Source organism: Hemicordylus capensis, chromosome 1 (genome assembly GCF_027244095.1).
Source record: "Hemicordylus capensis ecotype Gifberg chromosome 1, rHemCap1.1.pri, whole genome shotgun sequence".
Classification (NCBI taxonomy): Eukaryota; Metazoa; Chordata; class Lepidosauria; order Squamata; family Cordylidae; genus Hemicordylus; species Hemicordylus capensis.
The window spans coordinates 181,743,455-181,770,405 of NC_069657.1; the positions used below are offsets into that span (position 1 = coordinate 181,743,455).

General features: G+C 43.2%; 1 protein-coding gene across 1 annotated transcript in view; it reads left to right on the plus strand.

Annotated features, from left to right (window-relative positions):
- The window catches only part of TNFAIP6 (TNF alpha induced protein 6), a 37,088-nt gene extending 13,707 nt beyond the window's left edge, over window positions 1-23,381 (plus strand). The window contains exons 2-6 of the mRNA XM_053267410.1: window positions 7,181-7,318; window positions 11,136-11,297; window positions 16,854-17,082; window positions 19,025-19,065; window positions 22,721-23,381. Of these exons, the coding sequence (XP_053123385.1) occupies window positions 7,181-7,318; window positions 11,136-11,297; window positions 16,854-17,082; window positions 19,025-19,065; window positions 22,721-22,881 (731 nt within the window). The 3' untranslated portion in view covers window positions 22,882-23,381. The remainder of the gene's footprint in view (window positions 1-7,180; window positions 7,319-11,135; window positions 11,298-16,853; window positions 17,083-19,024; window positions 19,066-22,720) is intronic.
- Window positions 23,382-26,951: the final 3,570 nt, after the last annotated feature.

Genomic DNA, 26,951 nt, shown 5'->3' on the forward strand with positions numbered 1-26,951 from the left:
ACCTGAGCCCTGCTCCTGCTGCTCGGTTGACTGGGCCCTTCCTCGCTGCCACAACCACCATGGCAGCTCATTTCCCTCAGGCCACTGACAGGCCCGGGCCCATCCCTTGCCTGCCAGCTTCCCTCCACCAATTGCCTCAGTAGCCCCAAATAGCAGTGGTTGACTAGGCCCTTCCTTGCTGCCAATAGGCACTGCCATGGCCGCTCATTCCCCTCTGGCCGCTGACAGGCTTGGGCCTGTCCATCACCCTTCCTTCTTTCTCCCTTCCCCCTGCCTTCTTTTTCTCTCTCCTCCACTCACTCTTCCCCTCTGTCTTTCTTCTCCCTCCTTCTTTTCTTCTTTCTTTCTCTCTTTCTCTTTCTCCCTTCCTGAGTTAACAGATCTTGTTTCCTCATCTAATTCACACAATGGCAGCCTCCTTCTCCTGAAGGGTCTCTTTCCTCCCTCACGACGCCTCTCTTCCTAGACCCCTGCCCACTATGCTTTTATATATATAGATTCCTCTCCTCTACAATCAAGAACATCTTCTGACCAATAATAGTAACATTCCAACTGACCTTAACCATCACAGGCTCATCCTCCCTATCGGCATATGGAATCCCCACTGCCCAGTCACCATTATGCTTCTGCTCTCACAGGCGCCTCTTCCCTATTTGCATATGGAATCCCCATTGCCCATTCAGATGCTTCTGCTTGCGAACTCTCATGGGAAGTGCCACACACAGGATTAGCCATGGGTATGCCTTAAAGAATTATATATATACTTGCTGGGCCGGGCGCAGCGCAGAGCATCTCCACCTCCACTGGCGCACCCAGCCCGCTTCTTCCCCCACCCTGGCCCACCGCTCCCCCACACCTGCCCATTTCTGGCTGGTGGACTGGCTGGAAAGCCGACCCCCTGCATCCTCCTCCCACCCACCCACCAGCCAGCCAGCGAATTCCCACCAGCCAGGCTAGGCCAGCCCACCACCACCTGCTCCCACCGGCCGGCCGCCAATAATAATGTTTACAGGAGAATGAAAGATGCTAGTTTCTACTCTTAGTAGATCTAGACTACCCACAGAGTTCAAAAAGACAAGGAGGGTTGCAGTTTCTGTTGCAGCTGCAAATAATATCCTGAAAACACTCAATAGCATCTCGTCAACTCTAAAATTTAGCAGATATTGGGGTTGGTTCCCTGCCTTTTATATTCTTACAGTCCAGTGTTGATGTTTTGAACTGTGATAAATTATTAGTCATCATCATTAATAATAATCAAACAGCAGCACTTTAAGTATCATTCATTTCAATCTGATAAAATGTCTCAGTGGGTTTTTACATGCTCAGGTTTGCCAGCTCAATACAAACCCATTTGAGCATGTCCATCTTCCATCTTTATTTTTGCCTGGAACAGTGACCCCACTCTCCTGGGGTGGCAGACAACCAGACAACAGCAATTCCCCATGGCTCCAGATATCTTTAGCTTAATATTTTAATTGTGTCTTTTTTACAGTCTTGTTTTTAAATTTTGCTGTAAACCGCCTTGGGATTGTTTTAATGAAAGGCGGTATATAAGTTTAACAATAAATAAATAAAATCTGCAGATGCTGAAATCCATATGAAGTTTCCGAACCCGGGAAATTTGAATGAGAGTTAAGATCCATCCCCAGCCCCAGTGTTTCCGAAGTCTGCCCACTCAGCTACGCTGATATGCATGGAGCATAAAAATCTCCTTTGGGCATGTCCAAAGTTTCCCTGGAGAGGAGGGGATCGTTGTGCAACAGTTCTATCATTAACCAGAGACAATGGGGGCCCTGTGCATGTGGGGTCCCCTTTTTCTGGATAGCTCAACTCATGAGTGTGCAGACCGACAGAAGATCGAAGGCTGGCGAGCCTATTGTCCTCCCCAGTAGACTGGCCCTCTCATAAGCATGCTAGTCCCCTGGCAGCAAACTACCACAGGGACAGGAGTATGATTTGGTCTCCATGGACAGCTTTGGGGTAAACCATCGGCTCCCAGCGGGCCAGATCCCAGGATCCTTTGTCCTCCCTCATATACATATCCCCTCCTAGGAAATCATCTGCCCCTTCCTTTCCTAAGAAAGATAAAAAATAGTGTCCCTCAGCATCCCACCCTCCAACAGAAATTGTGCTTATATGAGACTGCTTTGTTGTGGGGCTCTTACGAGGGCAGTGGTCTAATTGAAGGGCTTGCATGGCATTTAAAGGGATTTAAATGCCTTTTCTCTGCCAAGGGCAGGTAGTCCATCCCAAAAAGGCACGATCGCGGTTAGCTTGCCCCCTTGAAGATCATGGCCAATGGCTGCCACCCTGGAGACATCCTGGTGCCTTGCCCACAGTCTGGTGATGCTAGTGCTATTGAGCTTGTGTATTGGGCGTGTACCTGGCTTTAAATCCTACTTTGCTCATGTTTCAGCTGGGTGACGTTTGGTGAATCTGTGTGTGTTATGGCAGAATTTCATGTTATGTCTCATGCTTGGCTGCCATGAAAACACACACCCCGCCCCCATGTTGTTTTCCTCATCTCCTATGTAATGTGTACAATCAATTACAATGTATTGTCACATCATCAGGTGTGTCTCCTGCCCCTGCTCCATATCATTGGTTATTATTTTGCATTACATGTGAATGCAGCCCGTATCTAGTCCACATGCAAAAGGAAAGGAAGCCCTCTCCAGCCTCAGCAGCACCTACCCTATCTCCTTAGCTCTAAGCAGGTTGGATTTTATTCATCAGAAGGCCATGTATGCAAATTAGCACACATGTATTCATCTTTGTGTGCATGCATGTGTATGTTTTTAAGCATCTGTGAAACTGACAAAGCACCCTTCCCCCCACCACCCTCCACATCTCTTGACTGAGTCCTGAAAAGCCCTGTAGAACTGGCAGGCTTTGTCAGTTTCAATGTATTTCTCCAGACTTAGGGCTGAGATACCGAAGAAAACTTTTATCAGTTTCAGAGCTGCTTTTTAAAAAACACAAACAAATAATACAAATAATGGCAGCAGCAATGGAAGGATGCATACCATTGAGGCTGGAGAGAAAAGGTTACTGTCACCAGCAGTATCAGGAAGCGCTTTTCTGCACTGGTGAAATAATAGCTCTACTGATGATTGACATCTGAGAGGAATGTGCTGCTCTTGGTGTGGGAGTAGTTATGTTTGTTTTTAAATAGCCCTCATTTAACAGTGTAATGCGGGCAGTTCTGAGCTGCCCATGCTACTTTGGGTCCCCAGGGAACCACCAGTGGTCTTGTGCTTTTGTACAGGAGCACAAATACTTAAAGTACACAGGAACACAGGAAGCTGCCATATACTGAGTCCATCAAGCTCAGTATTGTCTACACAGACTGACAGCAGCTTGTCCAAGGTTGCAGGCAGGAGTCTCTCTCAGCCCTATCTTGGAGATGCTGCCAGGGAGGGAACTTGGAACCTATGCTCTTCCCAGAGCGGCTCCATCCCCTGAGGGGAATATCTTACAGTGCTCACACAGCAAGTCCCCCATTCATATGCAACCAGGGCAGACCCTGGTTAGCTAAGAGGACAAGTCATGCTTGCTACCACAAGACCAGCTCTCCTTTTCTAAGTAGCATGCTCACACTCCAGAAGTGTTATTTACAGTGGAAAGAATGGCTGATAGCCTAATGAAGCACTGGTGCAATGGGACAAGCACCACTGTAGCACCTGTGCTCCTGAATAGTTCCAGGCTAACACTGCACCAGTGCTGATATGTGTTTGAGGGAATTTCAGTGACCTATTCTTCCCCCCAGAAGCCCCTGTGTCTGCCAAAAATATGTCCCTGAGGGCTGTGCGGCCCTCAGGGACATATTTTGGTAGGCTTGTGCCTGAAACGTTTTGGAGGCCATTATGAAGGCCTCAGAAACGTTTTGGCTCCAGGGGCCATTTCGGTGCTTCGGCACCGGCGGGGTAGTCCTTTAAGGGTGGGGGAGGGTGCACTCACCCCTCCCGCCACATATCCCCCGCCAGCGCTCCATTACTTTTAAGCCCCTCGGGGCGGCAGCGTTCCTCCCTGCCGCCCCGTTTTTGTCATCGGCCGGAAGTGGCTGGAAGAAGCAAGCATGCGTGCGCCCGTTTCAGGTGTGCATGCGCCCGTCTGCCATGCGGGTGCGCATGCACGACAGGCACACACGCGGTTACTTCTTCCGGCCACTTCCGGCTGATGACAAAAACAGGGCGGCAGGGAGGAACGCTGACGCCCCGAGGGGCTTAAAAGTAACGGAGTGCCGGCGGGGGATATGCGGCTGGAGGAGTGAGTACACCCTCCCCTGCCCTTAAAGGACTACCCCCGCTGGTGCCGAAGGAACTTCGTGCACATCCCTATATTTTGGGATTCTAACAGAGTGCTTCCTGGGGAAGGGGTGATTATCAAAATTTGTCCCCACTGCTGAGCCAGCAGTGAAGTTGAGTTAGTTGAACTTTTCAGAAGCACCAGAGCCTTTCCTGTTGCATCAGTGCTTCATTAGTCAGGATATCAGCCATAGTTTCAATTGTAAATAGCAGTCCCAGAATATGAGCATGCTATTTTAAGTATTTATGCTGTTGCACAAAAGCACAGGACTGCCTATAGTTCCTTAGATGTTCACAACAGCATGGGCAGCTCAGAATCAGCGGTGTTACCTTGTGTTAACATGCAAGCCACTAATTCATAATTAATCAGCACTTGAGAGGAAAATGAGAGGACAATAGAGAAACTACAGGAATACACCTGTCTGAGATGAACATCATCTGGATTCTCAGGAATTAATGGGTGGATGATGTCAATTCCAGATAAAATGGCTACTGTGGAAGCACATCCAGGAACTTGCCAGAGGAAAAGAGCTTTAGTTCCCTAGCAGTACTTTTAGTCCTCTGATAAGCTTTCATACTAGCTACACTTGCTTGAGTTAGTATCTTTAGACTTTTGTAACCCAGCTATTTAATTTAATATTTATTTATTTTATTCTATTCTATTTTTATACCGCCCTTCCAAAATGGCTCAGGGCGGTTTACAATAAAAACCGAAATCATTAAAAACAATTAAAACAAAAATACAAATATGAACACCAATTTAAAAACATCTTTAAAAACAATTAAACTATCAGAACAATTAAAACCCTGAAAACCAGGTTAACATTAAAACAATTAAAACTAATTAAAAACCCTGAAAGGCCAGGCCAAACAGATGGGTTTTAAGGGCTCTCTTGAAGGTCAGTAAGGAATTAAGATTATGAATTTCTGCTGGGAGTGCATTCCACAGCCCAGGAGCAGCTACAGAGAAGGCCTACCTCTGAGTCACCACCAAACAAACCAGTGGTAACTGGAGACAGACCTCCTCAGATGACCTTAACGTGCGGTGCGGATCATGTAAAAGAAGGTGCTCTCTAAGATATCTCGGACCCAAGCCGTTCAGGGCTTTAAAGGTAATAACCAGCACTTTGTATTTTGCCCGGAAACATATTGGCAGCCAGTGTAACTGTTTCAAAACAGGCATCATATGCTTTCTCCGGGTTGCCCTATGTTGTTAACCAGACTTCTTTTCTACCATGTCCTATTCTTTTATGTTTTCAAATACCGTTCACCCAAACATGTGGAATACCCTTTATTGTAGTTTATCTGTGAGCTGTGCTATTGTTTATCTGTGAACTGTGCTGAGTGAATTCATTTCCCTGACTGTTCCAAGGAAGAAATGTGTCATTGAAATGTGCCTTTTCAGATATTCTGGTGTCCCAAGAAGACCACACAGTGGTGACTGCTGCAGGTAGCCAAATGACATCACCCCAGCAAGTGTTTCTGTTGGGAGAGAATCATTTTTAAATAACAACCATACCTCTAAGTTGTGATTGCTAATAAACAATTATTCCTGACCCCAACTAGCATAGCTATTATGGGGGAAAGTGACTGTGATTAATCCCCAAATTCCCAAGAATTTCCCCCACTAGTTTTACTATCTAAATAAAATAAATCTTCAGAGTGTTCCTTCTCATCAAGGCAGACTTCAAGATGTGTGTGTGTGTGTGTGTGTGTGTGTGTGTGTGTGTGTGTGTGTGTGTAACAGAGAGAAAGAGTGCAAGCAATCACCAACACACCGATTCACCCAGGGGGCATAAGGAAATCTATATAATTGGCTAATGTAAATAAAATTCTAGCCAACAAACACAAAGTGGAACCATGAAAAGACCTTCTGTCTGGAAACATATTGAGACCATTCACACAACTGAAAGCTGTGTCCTACACAGGTTTGGGAGCTGTTTGTGCTCTCAATTCTTAAGAAAGAAAGAGAGTGTGTATTGTTTTTATTAATTATGATGATGATGATGATAATGATTTACATTTATATCCCACTCTTCCTCCAAGGAGACCAGAGCGGTGTACTACATACTTGAGTTTCTCCTCACAACAACCCTGTGAAGTAGGTTAGGCTGAGAGAGAAGTGACTGGCCCAGAGTGACCCAGCTAGTATCATGGCTGAATGAGGATTTGAACTCGGGTCTCCCCGGTCCTAGTCCAGCACTCTAACCACTACACCATGCTGGCTCTTTTATACTTTTATACTTCCTTTCCTTTCCTTTTGAATGTGGACTAGATATTGGCTGCATTCACACCTAACATAAAACTGGAGGATGCCAAACCCAAGGTTAATTTGTCTAACCATGAATTGCACTGCAGACGTTCGTCCAACCGCAGCCCGGCAAACTCTGTTTTCAGGGCAGGGGAGCCCCTGGCTCTTCCTGGTCCACTGAGGCCGCATCCCAACCAGTTGCCTAGCACTTGCATCGTCAGACTGTGGGCATGGCACCAGGGCATCTCTGATACACCAAATAGGTTCAAGTTCCACTAAGAATGCTGTATCACCATAACAAAACTAAGCATGTCAAAGTGAGCTGTGATTTCAATTCAGGAAGAATATTGTGATCATTTGTTATTATTACTTTTCACTAGCCAGGGTGATCTGTTTTCAGAGCAGGAATTCTGGGAATCATTCAGAACAACATGAAAGTTCTTAAAGTGATACTATTTTTTTTAAAAAAAAATAGTATAACACAATTGACTGATCAGCTTGCTTAAAAATCCAGTGGCTGCTGTTTCTCAGAAACTGTTTGTGGCAACAAGGAGGGAGAAGTCAGCTGCAGTCTTCAAAACTGTGCATCACAATGAAATGGCAAATTGTTTTGGATTTACAGAGCGGGCAGCTGGAGTATATCACCGAGAGGGAAGGTCCGGAAGATACCAACTTACCTATGCAGAGGCAAAAGCAGTATGTGAATATGAAGGAGGACAACTAGCTACATATCAGCAGTTGGAAGCTGCAAGAAAAATAGGTATGAGAGTGCAATAGCTGGAATCGTTTAAGGAACAACTCAGTGGGGAACCCCCCCCCCACACACACAGAGTTTCCATTGAAAGGAAGAAGAGCTGCACACAGGACTATTTGTAGATTGCCCAGGACTACTAGACTGTGTGGTTAAAAAATGTAACTACCTACCAACAATGGGTCATGCACAAGGGAACTTCCTAAGTAGGCTGTGCCCTTTAATTTCCACACCACACACTTTGTAAATCTTGTACCACTCAGTGATTGACGTTTCCTCCTGTTCATTCTTCTGTTTTCCTTTTCTGTTAAAAACCTAAGCATGCAAACAATGATGCAGGCAAAACTAGAGGTGAACATTTAAGGACTGAGCAGCTGTAAGAATCTAGCAGTTAAGCAATATTGAAGGTGAAAATTTGAGAATCCAAATTAAGGAACCAGATCACATAGGCTGAAACCAGTTTAGACTGGTGCCCATGATATGAAGACTGCAGTTTTAAACTATCAGAATAAATAAATTAAACTGCTTCAGTAAAATGTGTACAATGAACAGATCTGGAAAGGTGCAAGCTGATGATACAGTAAGCAACCAAATGATAAATTGCCAAACTGTTTGATAAATGAGTACTATGTGTGATAAATCGACTTACTGCACACTTCTGACTGTTTTGCTAACTCGTCTACCTGGAAAGTTATCAATCTAAGAAGCAGTACAATTTTCCAATGTTCATAGTACACCCAGGGCTTGTCCATTTTAGGTAGAGATGCTGCTTATTATTTTGTGTCTTACCACAGACTATCTCCCACACATACATAAGTATTTCAGCATGTAGTGAATGGAATGATACTCTTAAGTCAGGCAGCAATTGCAGTGCCATCATAGGTTTTTCCTACATCACATGACACCACAGATCTCTGTTTGCACTAACATGGTTAGTTGTATTAACATAACAGATGCATGCTCATATCAGAGGATGTAGTGCTCAAGGGCAGCATTTCAGGTTTCAGCTGGGGGAAAGATGTTAGTGGCAAAATTTACAGCAAAGTTCAAAGACTTGCTGTGAATATACAATCTGCTTCAGTCGGAGGCCTTACTGCATATCCCATCATCAATGGAGGTTGGGTGAATGGGGAACCCAAACACCTATTCCAGCAAGCCTTTAACTTGCACTTTTGATCTTTATCTGTAAACCTGGCTAGTGGTTTACACTATTAACAGATATATTAATATTATATAATATTAACACTGCTGATGTTTCTTGTCATGCTTTTCATTAACAAATAACCATTTTTAAAATGTGCCACATTTGTTGCTTTATTGGCTTGGATCCAAAGATGTAGTTCCACAAGCAGAACACACTTCTGATAGTGCAAGGGAAGAATCACCCATTTTCAGTGATTCCCCCTTCCTGCCACCCATACCACATGCTGTGCTATTCGGGAGGGCTCCCTTAGCTTCAGGAGTGGATTTTCAGGGGACACAGCAAGCTGATGAGAGAAATGGGAAAGCCCTGTTGAGTGAACATAACTCTGATCCATTCAAGAATAGAAGTTAGGATCCAAGCACTGTTTTGTAAGTGCCTTTATAACTGATTGAAAAGCAGGCTATAAATACAAAAAGTGAGAGGAGAGCTGGTCTTGTGGTAGCAAGCATGACTTGTCCCCATAGCTAAGCAGGGTCTGCCCTGGTTGCATATGAATAGGAGACTTGATGTGTGAGCACTGCAACATATTCCCCTCAGGGGATGAAGCCATTCTGGGAAGAGGTGAAGGTTCCAAGTTCCCTCCCTGGCTTCTCCAAGATAGGGCTGAGAGATTCCTGCCTGCAACCTTGGAGAAGCCACTGCCGGTCTGTGAAGACAATACTGAGCTAGATAGACCAATGGTCTGACTCAGTATATGGCAGTTTCCTATGTTGCTATGAATAAAATATAATCAAGATTAAGTTGCAAGCAAGCGTTTATTTTAAAAGCATTTGTCGTGTTACTTACTTTTTTATACCTCATAACCACTACAGATAAAGTTACTTGTGAGAAAAGAATCACATGTAGCCTGAAACACAATGTGGATATAACCCCTAATGATGCTCCAACCAATATTATTTTGTTTACATTCCACAAAGAAGAGAAATCAGTGCATTTTTAATAGTAGCATTTTGCTAATACACAGCAAAATCAAACTGTCAATGCATTACCCCAATGGGACATATTTGAATACAAGCACTGAAACTGTAGTTACTGAAGTTTAGGAAGCATCTGCATTTGATTGTTTTTTATTCATTTAGAGTGAAAACAGCATTTTATTATAAAAGGCAAAAGATGACACATTTTTGTATAACATGAACCATGCATACAGTATTCTCCATGCCAAGGGTGGAAATTGTTTCACTAGCAAGTTGTAATTCAATTAAAAATAATTGGGCATCCATTATACATTTTTGGCAACAAGAATGAGACATTATTATTTCAAAATACAGTTGTTTCTTTCTTAGCCAGAAAGTTTTGTAGATGGGGGCCTTTACTGTGGGAGGAGGCAGTGTAAGTTAGAACGAATTAGGATGAAAGTACATAAAACACATATAAGTGTGTATAAGTGTAACTAGGCATAAATCAGAGTAAATCTGGGCTGTTCACATTGCTTTTTTTGCAGCTGATTATGGTTTGTTACTTTTTTCAAACCTTGGCTTGTTCGTACAGCAGGCTTCTCGCCATCTATCTCACCCATTTCTGGCCATTAGGGTTTCAGAGGAGGTGGGGTTCCCCATCTTCTGCTTCCTATTGGTTCATTCACTTTTGTCCAGATAGGCAAGGAGTGAGTGTGTGCACATGTGTGGTTTCTGTAACTTTTTCAGGATTCCCCCGCTCCAGCGCTCTTGCACAAGTATATCTGCATGAGCACAATCAAATGTTCCAAATTCCATCTGCTATCATTAAGCACTGCTTCAACCTTGGCGCTTTTACTGGAAGGAGCTGGAAAGCCCAGGAACCCGGTTATGCATATGCATACTTCTCAGGGATTTCCCCACTTTTATTTATTTATTTAGTACTCTTGCATACCCCCGCTATTGCAAAAGGAAGGAAACAATACAGAATGGTGCAAGAGCACCTTCTCAAAAAAAAAAGAAAGAAAGAAAAGAAAAACTCAGAGAGCAGTAATGGCTGAGCAGAGAGTGCTGAAATTTGGCGCACGCTTAGTGTAGGATGGCAGGAGTTTGTGTTGTCAATTTCAAGAAAATTTGTCAATCTGTTGGTTTTTAATTATTTATTTAAAGTCCAATGATTCTGGGATGTGTAGATATTTTCTGCCGCAGTTATCTGTTAGTGCAATTTTGGCTTAATCTTTTTTAAAATCATCAAAAATCAATGGATTGCCCAATTTAGCTGAAACTGGTAGGCCACTACAGATCCCACTGAAGAGTGGCAGCAATAAGCTCCTAAACAAGAAGAATATTTATAGGTTCCCTGGAAGGAAAAATTGGTCTTGCTTACAACATTTTGTTTTAACAATAAGCACCAGCCACTGATGAAGACTTCTGAGTTGAAATGCATTTGGCAAAAAACAGTTTTCTGGCACATCCTACAAACATAAAGGATCCACAAGTAAATCAGAGTATATGGCCACATGTTCAAATTATGAAGAGATTCTGTGAAATCAATGATTATATATCATCATGAAAAAAAGCCATTGGCTGTATGAATGACACATTGTTGTTACCATATTGAAGTCACTGCAAATCCCTCCTTTGTATGAACTCCCCGCTACCCTACTCATGGTGAAGCAGGAATAAACCTCCAGTACTGGACTTGACACTGCCTTTGATCCCTCAGGTTTTCATATGTGTGTTGCTGGCTGGCTAGCTAAGGGAAGAGTTGGCTATCCCATTGTCAAACCTGGAAGCAACTGTGGCTTTGGCAAGACTGGCATTGTTGATTATGGGTTTCGGCTCAACAGAAGCGAGAAATGGGATGCTTATTGCTATAACCCAAATGGTATGTAAACAACAGGTATATTTCTTGGGGCTATTTCATTTGGCCTGTAGTTGCAAATGTGCATGCTTTCTTACAGTCCTAAGGGGAAAATATTTCCTGGATAGTACACTTGGTAACTGGGGCTTTCCTTCCCCACTGTTTAACAAGATACCCCCACCCACCCAAGTAACTTGTATTTGCATGAAGGAGGGGGGTTATTTTATTATTTATTTTATTTATTACACTTTGTACTGCCCAATCCAAATGGCTCTGGGCAGCAATGAAACTTTTTTTAAAAAAGAAAATGTGAAATGTTGCCTATTGTGAACTGTTTTACGAAGCACAGTGTTGTATTCTATCCGTTAATCTTTTGCATTTAGTTGTTTGGCCATTTGTCCTTGCTGCGATCCTGTAGAGAGTGTGTGGGAGGAGTCAGAAAGAAAAAGCGAGGGAAAGGAGAAGAAATGTTGTTGTTGTTGCTGAATAAACCCTTAGTTAAATCTGCACAAGATTTCTTTGTGTGTATGAGCAGCTATAAAACACACAGCCACACATTGAATCCTAGTTTGTAGAAGAAATGGGACAAAGCTGCATTTAAAACTTGCTAGTTTTTAATAACCTTCTTGTGGTAGCAAGCATGACTTGTCCCCTTAGCTAAGCAGGGTCTGCCCTGGTTGAATATGAATGGGAGACTAGAAGTGTGAGCAGGGGCGGAGCCACCATTGGGCCAACGGGTTCAAAGAACCCAGGCCGGTAGCCAATCAGGAGCACCGACACGCCCCCCGCATCTGACGTCAGACTCGAGGGCGGTAGTTTAGCACCCGAGCGGGGGCTGCACAGCCCCTTCGGGAGCTAAACAAAGGCTGGCACTGTGAACACAGCGCCAGCCAAAAATGGCAAGCAGCAGCAACTCCCAAACGGAGCCTCAAGGCTCTGTTCAGGAGCGAGATCACGCCCCCGCGTCTGACGTCAGACGCGGGGGCGTGGCTTTCCCCTGCGTCTGATGTCAGATGGAGCGGGGCTATCGGGGCGCCTGCCGCGGCTGCACACAGGCCGCTGGCGGGCTAGCTACGCCCCTGAGTGTGAGCACTTTAAGATATCCCCCTTAGGGGATGGAGCTGCTCTGGGAAGAGCAGAAGGTTCCAAGTTCCCCCCCTGGCTTCTCCAAGAGAGAGATTCCTGCTTGCAACCTTGGAGAAGCTGCTGCCAGTCTGTGAAGACAATACTCGGCTAGATAGACCAATGGTCTGACTCAGTATATGGCAGCTTCCTATGTCCCTAACCTTGTGGGTATTGCTTAGTCTGATAAACAGATAGCTGATTTCTAAATTATATGCATGACTCAGTCCCACAGTAGTCATGGGCAACTATTTATACACAGATGGCAGCCCCAGATATGGATGTGCATCTTCATCTAGTGTACCCTCTAGAAACTCTATCAACCTTTCATGATTATTGCTCCAGTACTTGGAATTAAGCTCCTGGGCTGATGGGGACAACCCCTTTTTCCTTACTGTATGTGAGGACAAATTTAATCTCTATTTATCTGGAATGTAAGGCGCAGAAGCATAAAAGGGACAGAGAGGTGATGACAGTAGAAAGTGAAGGTCAGGAAAGACTTGATTTGCTTGGAGAAAAAACTCTTCTTCTAAATGGGGGTGGGGTGGGGGGAGATCAGGCCAGTTTTGGTTGCCAGCCATATCTGGGACTGAAATATCTGTCTTATCCAAATAGGAACCCAAATCAATATGAAATATCCAGCAAATATTTATTCAACATTTAACACCCCCTTTTCAACCAGATATTATTATTCTTTTAGTTGTCCTTTCCTGAAAGAAGTCCAGTTCTTAATTCATCCTTTCAAGAACTCTGTGGGACAAATAGTTATTCTTATTTTACAAATAAGGAACTCAAGTGAAAGATACCTCCAGACAGAAACCTTTTCAGTCACAGAAGTGCCAGAATATAGAACAGGGAGTACCATGGCTGTTAGCATAGGGATGATTGCTGATACCATGACTGCATGCCAACCAAGTGGATTGGTCCATTTGGTACTGCACTGATTATTGCTAGATTAGTGATGACTGCAGATGCTAGGTACACTGACTGTATGACACTATCAAACCCTTCCATCTGGAAGTGCCCTAAGGGTGGAACCATATGTTGTTCATGACACAGATCCACTTCCAAAAACAGCATTCCAGTTTGTGATCTTCCCAATACCATGTAGGATCACTTATCTTGTACTGTGAGATCATGACACTGTGTATTTCTCTGCTCCTCCTGCCATCAGCAACCGATGATATGGAGCAGGGACAGGAAACACACCTGATGATATCACAATACATTGTAACTGATTCTACACATTACACGGGAAATGAGGAAAACAACATGGGGGTGGGGGGTGCCATTTTCATGGCAGCCCAGCGTGAGACATAACATGAAATTCTGCCCTAATACACACAGATTCACCAAAGGTCACCCAGCTGAAACATGAGTAAAGTAGGATTTAAAGCCAGGTACAAGCCCAATACACAACTTGTTGGACTTCCTTGAATATCTAGTGCCAATAGCATTTGCGTCATTAATTTATGGTTTTGCCCCCTCCTTGCCTTTCGAAAGTTTGATGACAAAGCACTGGAGATCTATGATGTCTGTGCGAACATTTCTCTATTTGCCAACTTACTTCTTGAGAAGGAATAGTAAGGAAACAGTTGCTAACACAGGCAGGGTTAGTCCCCAGGCAACATCGGCACGACTCCCAGAGTCCAATCATGTCAAAGAATATGATGTTGCTTCTGCCAAATCCTCGCTTTCTACAGGCAATGGAGCCAATTCCAAAGCTACTGACATGTCCCTGTGGGTTGATTTTTAGGAAAGCCCTGTGTATTCCATCTGGCCAGGCTACCAAACAGGCTTGAGGGCCTCTTCCCTTCTTCTATTAATTGGTTCTGTTATTCAGCAAGTGCCCAATCTGAACAGCTTTAGCTCCGAGGGATTATTTAATAGTCATGGCAGATACAAAGTAAAACAATGAAGAAAGGGGGCAGAAAGAAAGGGAAAATGATTAGGGAACAGATTTATCATTCTGTTCCTCCTATTACGGATAACAAGCTCAGAGGACATAATGTCCACTGAAGATAATGTCTGGAGTTTAGCGGGCTGGGATTTAAGTGGTCTGGATTTGGTCAATTTATTAAAGATGTTTGTATTGCTGTGGAGGAGGATTCCAAAATGGGGTATTTTTAATGTTTATTTTAACGAACAATGCAGTCTTAAACTTGATTGTTTTGCTTTTCCTTTATTTGAGCTGAAATGTTCCACAGTGCACAGTGTGTACTGTAATATAGCCCTGTGTTAAAAAACTGCATAGTTCAATATGATGTACTGTTCTTGCACTTGGAATGATCCCCTACCCACCATTTTTTACATTCCATCAATGCAAGCAGTTCCATATGTTTTGTGTGCATAGCACATTACTATGCTACCTCGCAGGCTCTGAAAAGGGGTTTAGAAAACTCTATCTGTAGTATACAAACATAATTCAAGATTAACAGCTGTGTGTATCCATCTATGCAAGCAGCTGAGCAACATTTCAGGGTGGAGAACTCTCACAGATGTTGCAGAAGTAAGGGGGAAATGGGAGAGGCCACACATTGTTCTTACAATTAAATTTAGTCAGCCTCTCTCTTCTGTCTGGCCTCCTCTGAGAGGCAAGCTAGATCTTTTCCAAATGATGTACTTGGGTGGTGAACAGCATAATTAAATCTGTTGACTCTGGTTGGCTAATGCCTGTTCCTCCCATTCTGAAGAAATCTCTTCATTGTTTGTGAATGATATTGCTCAACTTAAGGCAACATTGTAATTGTTCCATCTCTCAGTGCTGATGGACCAGTATCTTGGAAACGCCTTCTCAAGCCATGATACCCTCCAGCAGCTGCTGGAGCCAAGTGCCTTGCAGAGGCCTGGGTGGGTGGCTCCCTCCCTTCTCTTGGCAGCAGGCACTGTGGCATTTCCGTTTGTTTGCTTGCTTGTTTGTTTGTTTGTTTTGCCCCGCACTTTTGCTGATGGCAGGTCAGCAGCAGATCTGGCATTCTAGGCTGTCAGCAACTATATTTAACCCTCCCATATATATTGTCACACTACATGCGGGGTGGGGGGGGCACCTAATGGCACAGAAGGGAAGTAACTTGACTAAGGAGCCCCGCCCGACGGCCCCTCTGAAGGTGTCCCATGCATGTGACAACACACGCACGGGGTGTGCCCCAAATGAAACCCCCCCCACCTGTCTGGGCTACCAGGAGCCCCGAGTGAATGCTTGCCTATCCTTTTCAGGCAGCATTTGCTACCTGAAAGCATCTATTCCCCTTTCTCTCCAGAGAGGGAGAGAAAGGGAGAATAGACGCTGCCTGAAAAGGATAGGCAAGTGCTCGCTCAGAGCTACCGGTCGCCCAGGTGGGGGTGGGGGCAGTTCCTTCGGGTTCTTTGAACCTTTGAACCCGGGTTCTTTGAACCTGTTTGCTCAACGGTGGCTATGCCCCGAGGAAGGTGCTGAAAGGTATCATCTCATACTGCACGGGATATGGCAATGGTAAACCCCTCCTGTATTCTACCAAAGAAAACCACAGGGCTCTGTGGGCGCCAGGAGTTGACACTGACTCGCCTGCACAACTTTACCTTTACCTTAACATTGGGCAGGTAGGGGGGGAGGCATTGAGAAAACATGGTGGCTGGCAGCTGCTGACTAGAACACTACTGCTGCTACCACTGGCTCGCCACTGCCAGAGGTGGAGGTGAAAATAGAAACCTCTGTTCACAGGGGAAGGCCAGGGGGCCCACCAAGGTAGAGGATGTCCACAGGGGCAACTTGCTGAGGGCCCCTTCAGATATGAAACCAGCCCTGGGTCTCCTTTTCACTGTTACTCTTTAGAATATTAAGTCTTTTATGTTAAACCAACAACATGGAAACCACACCAGGAAAATCTCTAAAAGGAGAAGGATTAATTTTCCGTGCTTTTACAGAAGACAGACCACTGTTCAGACAACATAGAAGTTGGATCCCCAACATCAGCAGTCTCTGATGTTGGGGATCAGCAGAGTGGTGGCACTTCTGTGGGGGCAAGCATGCTTTTGGATACATACATGGGGAAGGAGGTGTAAAGTCCCTTGGGAGAGGTGATTTGAACCAGAGAAACAGTGGGAGGGCAAGAGTTAAAGCCCCTGCGGCTTCTACATTCTGTAATATGCCTCTCCTGAAGTGGCTTCCCATTTTAGAAAAGGGTACTGCATCTCAGTCACATGGGTTTGTCTGCAAGGTGTAGGTAGCTGACATAGGAGCTATGTCCGTTCCACTCCTGTTTATACTAGCCAGGTATCCATAGCAACCAGGATATAAATATGTGCGAGAGTGGTGGCAGCTGCCCAGAGATGACGGTGTGAACGGTGGTTATCCTAGTCCCATTCTGAAAGTGACAAACGTGTGGTCATCCTCAGCCCTCTCTAATACCTTGACAGAACTATTCAGCATCTCAGATGGAAAAGGAGTCTGACTCTGAACATTTGTCATCTCTTTCCTAGGAAAAGATTGTGGTGGGATCTTCACAGATTCAAAACATATATTTAAAACCCCTGGCTACCCAAAGGAGTATGAAGATGATCAAATCTGTTATTGGCATATCAGAGTGAAGTATGGTCAGCGGATCCAGATTCAGTTCCTTGACTTTGATCTTGAAGATGACACAGCTTGCATGGCTGATTACTTAGAAATATATGACAGCTATGACGATGTCAATGGCTTTGTGGGAAGGTAAAATGATGTTGGCATTTTTCTTAATATAAGGCAAACCATGTCCAGGGGGGTTGGAGGGAGATGACATTGCTTATTTATTTGGATTTTTTAAAAGTCCACCCAGTCTCAGAGGCTCTAAGTAACAACATATTTACAAACACAAGCCAAATTAGTAAGTGTTAATAACCACACACCCTTTCCTGGTCTTTCCCTATCTCCTCCTCCCACTTCTCTGACTCTCACCCAGGGGAGTCAATTCTTCTTCCTTCCAATCTAGGCAACATTCCAAACTCATAACTCCTCTTCCTAAGAAGAGTATTGCCCAGTCAGCTCCATCCAATCCTGAACACTGAAATGTCTCAAAGACATTTGAACAGACATAAAACTCCTCCCACCCATTCCTCCTGTCTTATCCCACACATAACAGAGCTGCCAATGTTTCCCACTCTCACATGGGTTTACCACTCTCATGAGAAGATGGTCTGAACACCCATCCTCCCTTACTTTCTTAAATCCACTCCACCACCACAAGCAATATTAAACAAACACCTTATACCATCTCCATGGTATTTCACCCCAGCAAAAAGAGAGTCCTAGGAAAGCATACCGAAACCTCACCAGGCAGTTTCTGAGTGTCCCACCCCACCCCAACTCATGGATGGTACATACAAGGAAAACAGAACCTTCTGTAGTCCCTGGAAAGCTAGGTGTGTCAGGAATTGTCGTATCTGGCTTCACTGGGTCCTTTAACAGTGAACACTCTGGACCTGCATTCTTCAGAATAACATTTTCTTTGTTCTTCAGCATAACATTTGTCCTTCAGAAACCCAGGGAACCATGATAAACGTCTAGTTATGCACACAGTCACTTCCTATACTACACTGAGGTACTACACCATCTAGTGGGGAAATATATTTCTGGTATTATCTGTCTGCTTCTGCTTGATTTCCTCCTTACCTTATGAGGCTCCCTTTCACTTAACTACATAATTAATTAACTCGTAAAGCTCCCTTTCACTAACCAATTACAGAATGCATATAAAGAAGCCCAAACAGCCTAAAGGAAGAAGGAAAAGAAAAGAAGATTTAGAGCAGAGAAGCCAAAACTTTTCCTGCCTGTTTCTCTGTTCCAAATTGCTTGCCACATACACTAAACTGCTTCCTTCCCCACCCCAACCACAGGGATATGTTTACTGTAACACCATGGAGAGGGGAGGTAACTGGGAACAAACAAAAGGTAAACTCCTTCTGTCTGAAATGCAGAAGGATTTGGATCTGTTACTAAAACATTTCTTTAGGATTTTTCATAGCTTTGGTTAAACCAGTTTTCCAGAAACCACCATACAGGAACAAAGAAGAAGGGAGAAATCAAATTCTCTCTCGCCACTTTATACATGATAACCAAGTGAAAGCAAGTTGAAATCATATCTTTCCCAGGCAGATTGCTTGCTCAGCTCTAAGTGTAATACAGTGTACTTTTCCCTTCTTCATTCTGAATCATGATTCCTGAAAATATTTTTAAAGGTTCTCAATTGTACTAAACATGACAAATGTGTTGAAGAAAATCCAAGATTCATTTAGAGCTTCAACCGATTCAGATTACCACTGTGGCATGGGAGGTACTTCCACATGGTCAAGTCTCATGCCACGACACTAGAAACTACACAGCATGGACAGATGAGATGGCCAATCCCTTTCCCTTCATATGTGGTTACTGTAACTGTGAGACCCAGTTAGTCATCTAAAATGCAGCTCCCGTACCAAAATGGTAGCAAATGAACTGGCCTTTAATGATAGGTGTGTGTGTGAATAAATATATACATATGCACGCACGCACACTGTTGTTTTTCCAAGATGATTCCTCCCTGATAAAGATATGGATAGACATGGTAGCCACTATAGTATGTTGTGTCATTATATTTTGGCTGATGTTTAACTAATGAATTGGTTGTATTTTTCAGGTATTGTGGAGATGAACTTCCAGATAACGTCATTAGCACAGGTAATACTATATATGCACGCACACATACAATGGACAAAACTAATATTTGTCTCTCAGACTTACAAACCACAGCACAAAAGGGTTATGACATCCAGACATCAAATGGACATGTTTTCTAAGTATGTCAACACAAAAATGGCAATAGTTATCAATTTCAGATATAATGATTAGGTTTTCCCTTAACAAGAACAATTTAGTCCATAAGCTCAGTGGTTGAAGTATATTATGAAAGTTTCTTCCATTATTTCCTCACACATTTCATATCCTGAGTGACTTTATTATAATATTTGTGGGAACACTTAAGAAAATGCTATCATAAATATGTTTGGAAGAAGCGGGGGGAACTCCAACAATTGTTTTGCTACCCTCTTCTCATAAGCAAAAGGGAGATTTGTTTCTTTATTAAAATAGTTATACCCCACTTTTTAATCTGTAGATCAGTGGTTCCCAACCTGGGTTCTGCCAGATGTTGATGAACTACAGCTCCCAGCATCCCTAGCCATTGTAGCTGGGAATGCTGGGAGTTGTAGTACAGCAACATCTGGAGGAACCCAGATTGGGAACCACTGCCGTAGATCCACAACATAACTAACATTAAAATTACAATACAAAAACAAAGTTACTAAGCAGCAAAAAACCAAAGAGACCAACCTGAGCAACAGAATCAATTAAAAAGTCAGGAACTTGCTAATAAAATCAGTAATCAGCAAATCTCAGCAATGGTTAGGTGTTTGCTGATGTGATATAGAGGCCTGACATGAAATACAGTAAATGATCAAGATAAGTATTGAATAAGCACTTGGCTGACATATTGCCGTGTGTATCATAGCACTGATTTTTAAATCATGTGCTTATATCTTTGCAAGGTACTGTAATTAGCTAAAATATGCTCAAATATGCACAAAACATTTCTCCCCCCCCTCAAAGAATCCATAAAATATCTACACCACAAACATGCAGCTTCTGTGCATGTTTACTCTGAAGTAAGTCTTACTATGTTCAGTGGAGCTTATTCCATAGTATGTTTGTTTAGGAATGCAATCTTAAACTAGATTAGTAGTCATTCCCTCTGCCCAAAAAGCTCTGTGAGAGGATGTATGGATCTCAAACACAAAATTCTCAGCACTCTCCACAAACTACAGTTCCCAGGATTTCGGGGCAAACCAAGACACTTAAAGCAGTATAAAACCAGAGGAACTGATATGCCCTGTCTCTGCTTTGAAAATCTGCCCCGTTACTAATAAACTCCTTTACAAACTGACAATGTATGTTGGTTCTGGAGCAAAGAAGTATATGGTGTATTTTCTTTGCTCTTTAGAGAGTTGTAATGCGAAACTGGAGTTGAAGGGGCTAGAGCTTGCCAAACCTGTATGTCTGAATGCAGGACATCCCATCCAAACTCTGGTTCCGCATGGAGAGTGACCCAAGGTTTCACTCTCCAAACTCCAGTTTGCACCCTCAAGTTGTAGGGAGTTTTGCCACCCCAAAATCTGTAGTGCATTTTGTGAGGTTGAATGCAGCTTGCGATACATCCGAATGCTGAACTGCAGGCTGCATTCCCTGTAATCGGAGTTGAGAGATGAAGCTCCTCCCTCTCTCTGGCTGTGATCAGCTGTGTGGACTGTCATTCATGCAAGAAGGAAGTCTGCACAGCCAGTTCCCTCTCCTCTCTGCAATCTCCCTGAATGGGACATAGGAAGCTGCCATATACTGAGTCAAACCATTTGTCTATCTAGCTCAGTATTGTCTTCACAGACTGGCAGCAGCTTCTTCAAGGTTGCAAGCAGGAATCTCTCTCAGCCCTATCTTGGAGATGCCAGGGAAGAAACTTAGAACCTACGTAGATGCTCTTCCCAGAGCAGCTCCATCCCCTAAGAGGAACATCTTACAATGCTCACACTTCTAGTCTTTCATTCATATGCAACCAGGGCAGACCCTGCTTAGCTAAGAGGACAAGTCATGCTTGCTACAAGACCAGCTATGTTTGATCTAAGATTGTAAATAAACAACTAAACTACAAGACCAGCTCTCCTCTCCAGAGAGCTTTTAGAGAGCCTGTTCTCTGTTACGTCCAAATTTGGACAGGAGAGCAAGATGGAGAATGGAACCACGAGTCCATTAGACCTGCAATTCCATGTTATGTGTGAATACGGCCTATGTCTCTTTCATCACCAGTAACTTTCCTTCCCTGATTAAGCAGAAGTCCAAATAAAGGAAACAACCTAGCTCAGTATTTACTCAATTGAAGTTCTCGTTAATATTAGACAGTCTTGTACACTCATTTTAAAAAGATAAATGAAGATAAGTCCTGATTTGAACACTGCTGTAGTCTCATAGATAAAGAGAAAAGGGCAAAAGAGAGAAGGCGGGGGAGAGAAAAGAAAACTGCTTGCAAGATTTACATCCTGATTTATATTTACTCAGAAGTCAGTGTTCCTTGGGACGTACTCCCAAGGGATTGGGAGCAACAGCTTTACACTCAAAGTGAGCGGACATGCACACAGCTGAGAGAGAATGGCAAAGTTCATGACACTGTTTAAAGATGTTGCTTTCAGCAGCCCTTTGGCCTACTTGACTGATGATCAGTCAGATTTGCCCCCTTGACTTATTGGTGTGCTTTTAAAACTCTGCCATGTACATTGTATCACTTGGCTGTTGCAGGTCCAAATGGTTTGCCATGGTTTGCTCAAACCAGTAGTGGCCAGTGCAGGCACCGCTAGGGGCGGGGGGAGCAAAAGGCACCTTGAAGCATAAATTAGCAGGTGCTTACCGGCCCTCTGGCCACAAGCTGCTCTGAGCAGCAGCATGCCATCCAGGATGCCCTGCAGTGGGGGATCGGCTCTGCCACTCACCTGGCTTCCCCAGAGCTGATTCCCCAATCTGAATAGGAAGTGGAAGGGTCTGACAGGGCATCAAATGTGGGCAACAGGAAACCACTGGGACACATAAGACCAAGACTTAGTAGTAAACAGAACAGAATACTTCAGCATGGATGACTGGAGAGATATACACAGATATGACAATCAGGCCAGGTGGGATAAGTATGGAATGCCCATCAGGCCCAAGAATCCTACTTTTAAAAGGGAAGCACCATTTTATAATTGTACTTAAAGTGCTTAGCTACCTAGGGCATATCTACACTATACAACTTTTAAATCAAACAAGTTCGAAACTTGTTTGAATCCAGTTTGTTATAACTTTCCCCAAACAAATTTTGGAATTACCAGCTGGGCAAGCGCTGATAATTTTTATATAGTATCACTTCACTGTTGTGTGGCAAAGCTAATGGCTTATGTTAGGTTATAAGAAAGTAAAATGAGATGTCAGAGTTTGCACAAAATTTGAATCTGTTTATTAGACATTAGTGGAAATTGTACTTTGTTCAATATTTGATAACTCAGTTATACAAATGTATTAAAGTTGTACTAATGATACGATTATATTTTTATGCTTGTGTTGTGTAATAAACAAAATATTACTTTATTTTTATTTGCTTTAATAATAAAATAAAAATAAATAAAGCAGAAAGGCAGAGTATAAACATTTAATTAGAACAGAAATATTCCAAAGAGCTGCTTTGTTGTTGTTGTCGTCTTAACAGAAAAATATAATAGGATTTTATTTTATTTTTGTTTCTCTTATTTTCTCATTTTAGGAAACGTCATGACTCTGAAATTTCTGTCTGATGCTTCAGTAACAGCAGGAGGCTTTCAGATTAAATACATTGCTTTAGACTCACCCAAGAGGAGTGGCGGAAAAAATACAACTACTCAAGACAGCACAAATTACTTAGCTGGAAGATTTGGCATTATATGAAGAAACATTGACATGAAGGAGAAAAAAATGCCATTAATGCCTGACTAAAGTCATCTTCCCATTCCCCATCAGCTCAATTGCTAAAGCTACCAGCTTCCTCCTGGTGGATCCTGCCCCCCATAATTTTCTGCCTGTTACCTTCTCTTCACTGGAATTCTAGCTGCATACATTACACAACCCTCCATTCAACAGTAATTCTCACCATCACGTGGATCCTCTCATGACTCTTCCTGCATCTCCATCTACCACCATAAAAATCCTCTTTTTTGTCACACTCGTTTCATTTTTTTCAGCCAGCATTTTAGGGGCCAAGTGACTGTGTGCAAATAAATTATCTTTGTGCTTCAGGGATGCTTTCTGATAGCCACTTTGAATTGTAGGCAATAATGATTTCCTAGAACCAGAATATGAAGAAACATTTAATCCAGATTCAACAACTATACTGCCTCTGATGTATTATTGAGATTTTTAAAATAATTAAAAATTAACGGACTTTGGAAGTCTTTTCTTCTGTCGTTGTTTGTTTTAAAATGAAATAGCTTCAGCGATCCTTAGTCCATTTGCAAGCTTACAAATTCCCTTGAAATCAACAGAATGCTACTGAGCTCAAACTACAGTCAAATGTTCATTGATAGTGAGGAAACCTGTTAAAAGTGTTTGAGCAGACTACCAAGATTATAAGGACTGGTTTGGATGAAAAGAAGTATAGTCGGGTATAATCAGCATACTGATAACGCCTGCCCTCCTAATCACTGCACAGTCCTAGCTGGTCCAGTGCCATTGTTCTGGGGTCTGAGGCAATTGCCTTGGGCCACCAATAGTAGTTTGGGACCTGTCCATCACTCAATGGAACACTGAGCATGCATGTCCCCCAAGCTTATTGGGAGCAGCAGACATGCTCTCATCCTCCCCATTGCGAATGGGGCTGAATTCTAGCAGTAGCAGTGGCTCCTCCAACCCTTCCCATTGGCAAGGGGGGGTGGATTGTTGGTGGCAGAAGTATCAGCTCCTTCTCCTCCCACTCTCAGAGGGCAAGGGGACTAGAAACCATCACTATATCCTGCCCCCACTTGTTGTTAAGGGTGGAAAGGAGAGCACCACTGCCAAATCTCTGAGGGGCAACTTGTTCTTGTTCTGTCCTCCCTACCAACCAATGGAAGCATCCTCTAGAGTTCCCACAATGACACTAGGGCCTCTGAGGGAAGATCTCATTTGTAGATGGAAATTTCAGATTCAAGTTTCTCAGCCTACTTGCACCACCAGTACTTAAAACCCATCTGTTTGGCCTGGCCTTTCAGGGTTTTTTAAAATTAGTTTTAATTGTTTTAATGTTAACCTGGTTTTCAGGGTTTTAATTGTTTTGATAGTTTAATTGTTTTTAAGATGTTTTTAAATTGGTGTTTATAGTTGTATTTCTGTTTTAATTGTTTTTAATGATTTCTGTTTTTTAATTGTAAACTTCCCTGAGCCAGCTCGGAAGGGCGGTATAAAAATTGAATGAATGAATGAATGAATGAATAGAGGGTTAGGGAGTTGGTCCAGCCAAGTATACCCTGTGATGGGCTTGGGCCCTCGGTTGGTGTCTGACCTGGTCAACCTCAAAACCATCAAAACCTCAAAACCAACCAACACTGGTCCTAACCAGTGTTCTTAGGTATAGAGAGAGACATATATATATATTGCCCCTGGTGCAGGAGTTAGTGGAGATGGCAAGCAATAACTGTTCTGGGATACAGAGGTGCACCTAGGAAATTTTGGAGCCTGCACCTAAAGGCTTTTGAATCCCCCCCCCGCAACACACAAACAGTATTTTTAACACATTTTAATGCAACCACACCACCCAGTACAGACTAAAAAGGATTTGGGGGCTCCCAGGGGGTGTGGAGGCTCTGGATCTCAGTCCAGAAGTCCAGGGTAAGTGTGCCTCTGCTGGGATGTTACCTACCAAAATCTGAATAGACAGGAACAACCTTGTGAACCTCATGATCAACAGAAACAGACGCCACTAAAAGATCTAATTGGACTAAAAGAGTAGAAACTGTATAGCTGTACAAATAGTATACAGAGAAATCTCGATTTTCCAGACTAATTGTCGGGAAGGTCAGTTCAAATTAGACAATTGTCTAAGCTAAGCTAAGTTTTCATAACACAAATCATGCAGCTTTTGAGACACAGAAGGTGATGGATAACCAACAAGGTTTGCACACTACCACACAAAACACAGAGAAATCTTGATTTTCCAGACTAATTGTCGGGAAGGTCAGTTCAAATTAGGCAATTGTCTAAGCTAAGCTAAGTTTTCATAACACAAATCATGCAGCTTTTGGGACACAGAAGGTGATGGATAACCAACAAGGTTTGCACACTACCACACAAAACACTTTGGGACAGAGAAAGAGATTTTTCTGCACAAGGTTGCACAGCATATTCCTGGGACAGTGGTCAAGAGAAGCATGAGGAAGCAAAATGGCTGAACTTCTGGTTCCACAAACACTGTCCAGAAAGTCCAAAATCCATATCAGGGTCTGGAAAATCAAGGTTTCTTTGTATGATACATTCTGTATGATACATTCACATCTGCAACCCCATGGGGTTGGAAAGGTGCAATGGAAAAACAGACAGTGAGAAAGGTTAAGTACTCTCTTCCACTCACAATACTTTTCTACTACAAATTGTCCCCTTCCAAAGCTGCCTTTCCTTAGAAGAAGCAGCCACCAAGCTTTAAATACAAGTATTATTTATTTGTTAAATTTTTATTATTGCCAAATCTATTATCTCTGTGCAGTATTAGCATGTAATGTGTGGTTCAACCCTCAGCCTACTGTTATAACTACTGACTGTAATTGCTGGGCTCACACAATCACAACAAACCTCCTTAAAGGGTTAATCAGAATTAGTGAGCCCTGTGGGGCAGATTGTGAGAACCCAGAATTTGGGGACAATCCTGGTCAAACCACTCTGGTTAACCAGCATTTAACCAGGTTAGATAACTGGTTATTTCTGTGGCTGGGTTCTATTGTATGAACCCAGCCACATCTGGCATTACTAAAATTTGTCATCTGGTGAATTCAATTAGATCCATCCACAGTTATGGATGTGGGCACATTATATGGGTCATAGGAGTGCAGCTTTTCTTGGGTGTCAGTCCCACTGAATTCAGTGCATAAGGTTACAGTCACATACTATACTATAAGGGTATTCACATGCGCACCCTAACCCAGGCTAGGGCAGCCCAGTTTGGGTTAGGCTAGGCTGCCCACCTGCCTGACCCCGCTTTTTACCCCAGATTTTTACCGTTAAGAGTGCCCATCGCACGGGGGTATTCCCAAATGCATTGCACTCATTGTATGGTGCACTGTGGGATACGTGAAGGTCGAGTGCATTGTCCCAGCCTCCAGAGATCTGCACTACATGCAACAGCATGGATTGTGTGGGAGCGTAGTCCACCTTCCCAATGCTGAAGGATCCTCCGAGGGGAAGTTAAGTTGAGCGCAGGCTTCTCCCCGGCTGCTCACTTTCCCGGTTGTGTGAATACTCTTTATGTCTGTTTCACTTCTGCATTATAGCTGTAGCCATGTAAACAACTTGGTGTTTTTAAATGCTGGGTTTATTTCTCTTCAAGAAATTATTATAAAGACAGCAATTTTCACAGATGTACAATTGCTAATGGGTCTTGAGCATTTGAAACGTGAGGTCTACCCAAAGCAAGAAGTGATTATCTCCTCTAGAAAAAATCAGTTTCACCAAACTGAAGGAAGGAGACCAAACAAATGAGTACTATTCAGGTGGCAAGAAGTGATCCAAAAACTCCAGTACAAACACAGTGCTCTACTGGGGTTGGCATTTAAGGTTGGCACAAGCATCCTACTGATGTCCTTAATGACTGCCCTTCTGTGGAAGAGAGGAACTCAGCAACTAGGTAACAATCAATCAATCTCCAGCATAATTAAGCAGCTATGATTATTCTCACAGTAATTTGGATTTATTTAGTGTGTGTGTGGTGTTTGTGTGTCCATGTATAGCAATGGCTGAGGAATGTGTTGCAGTACTTAGAGAACTGAAAAGGAGAT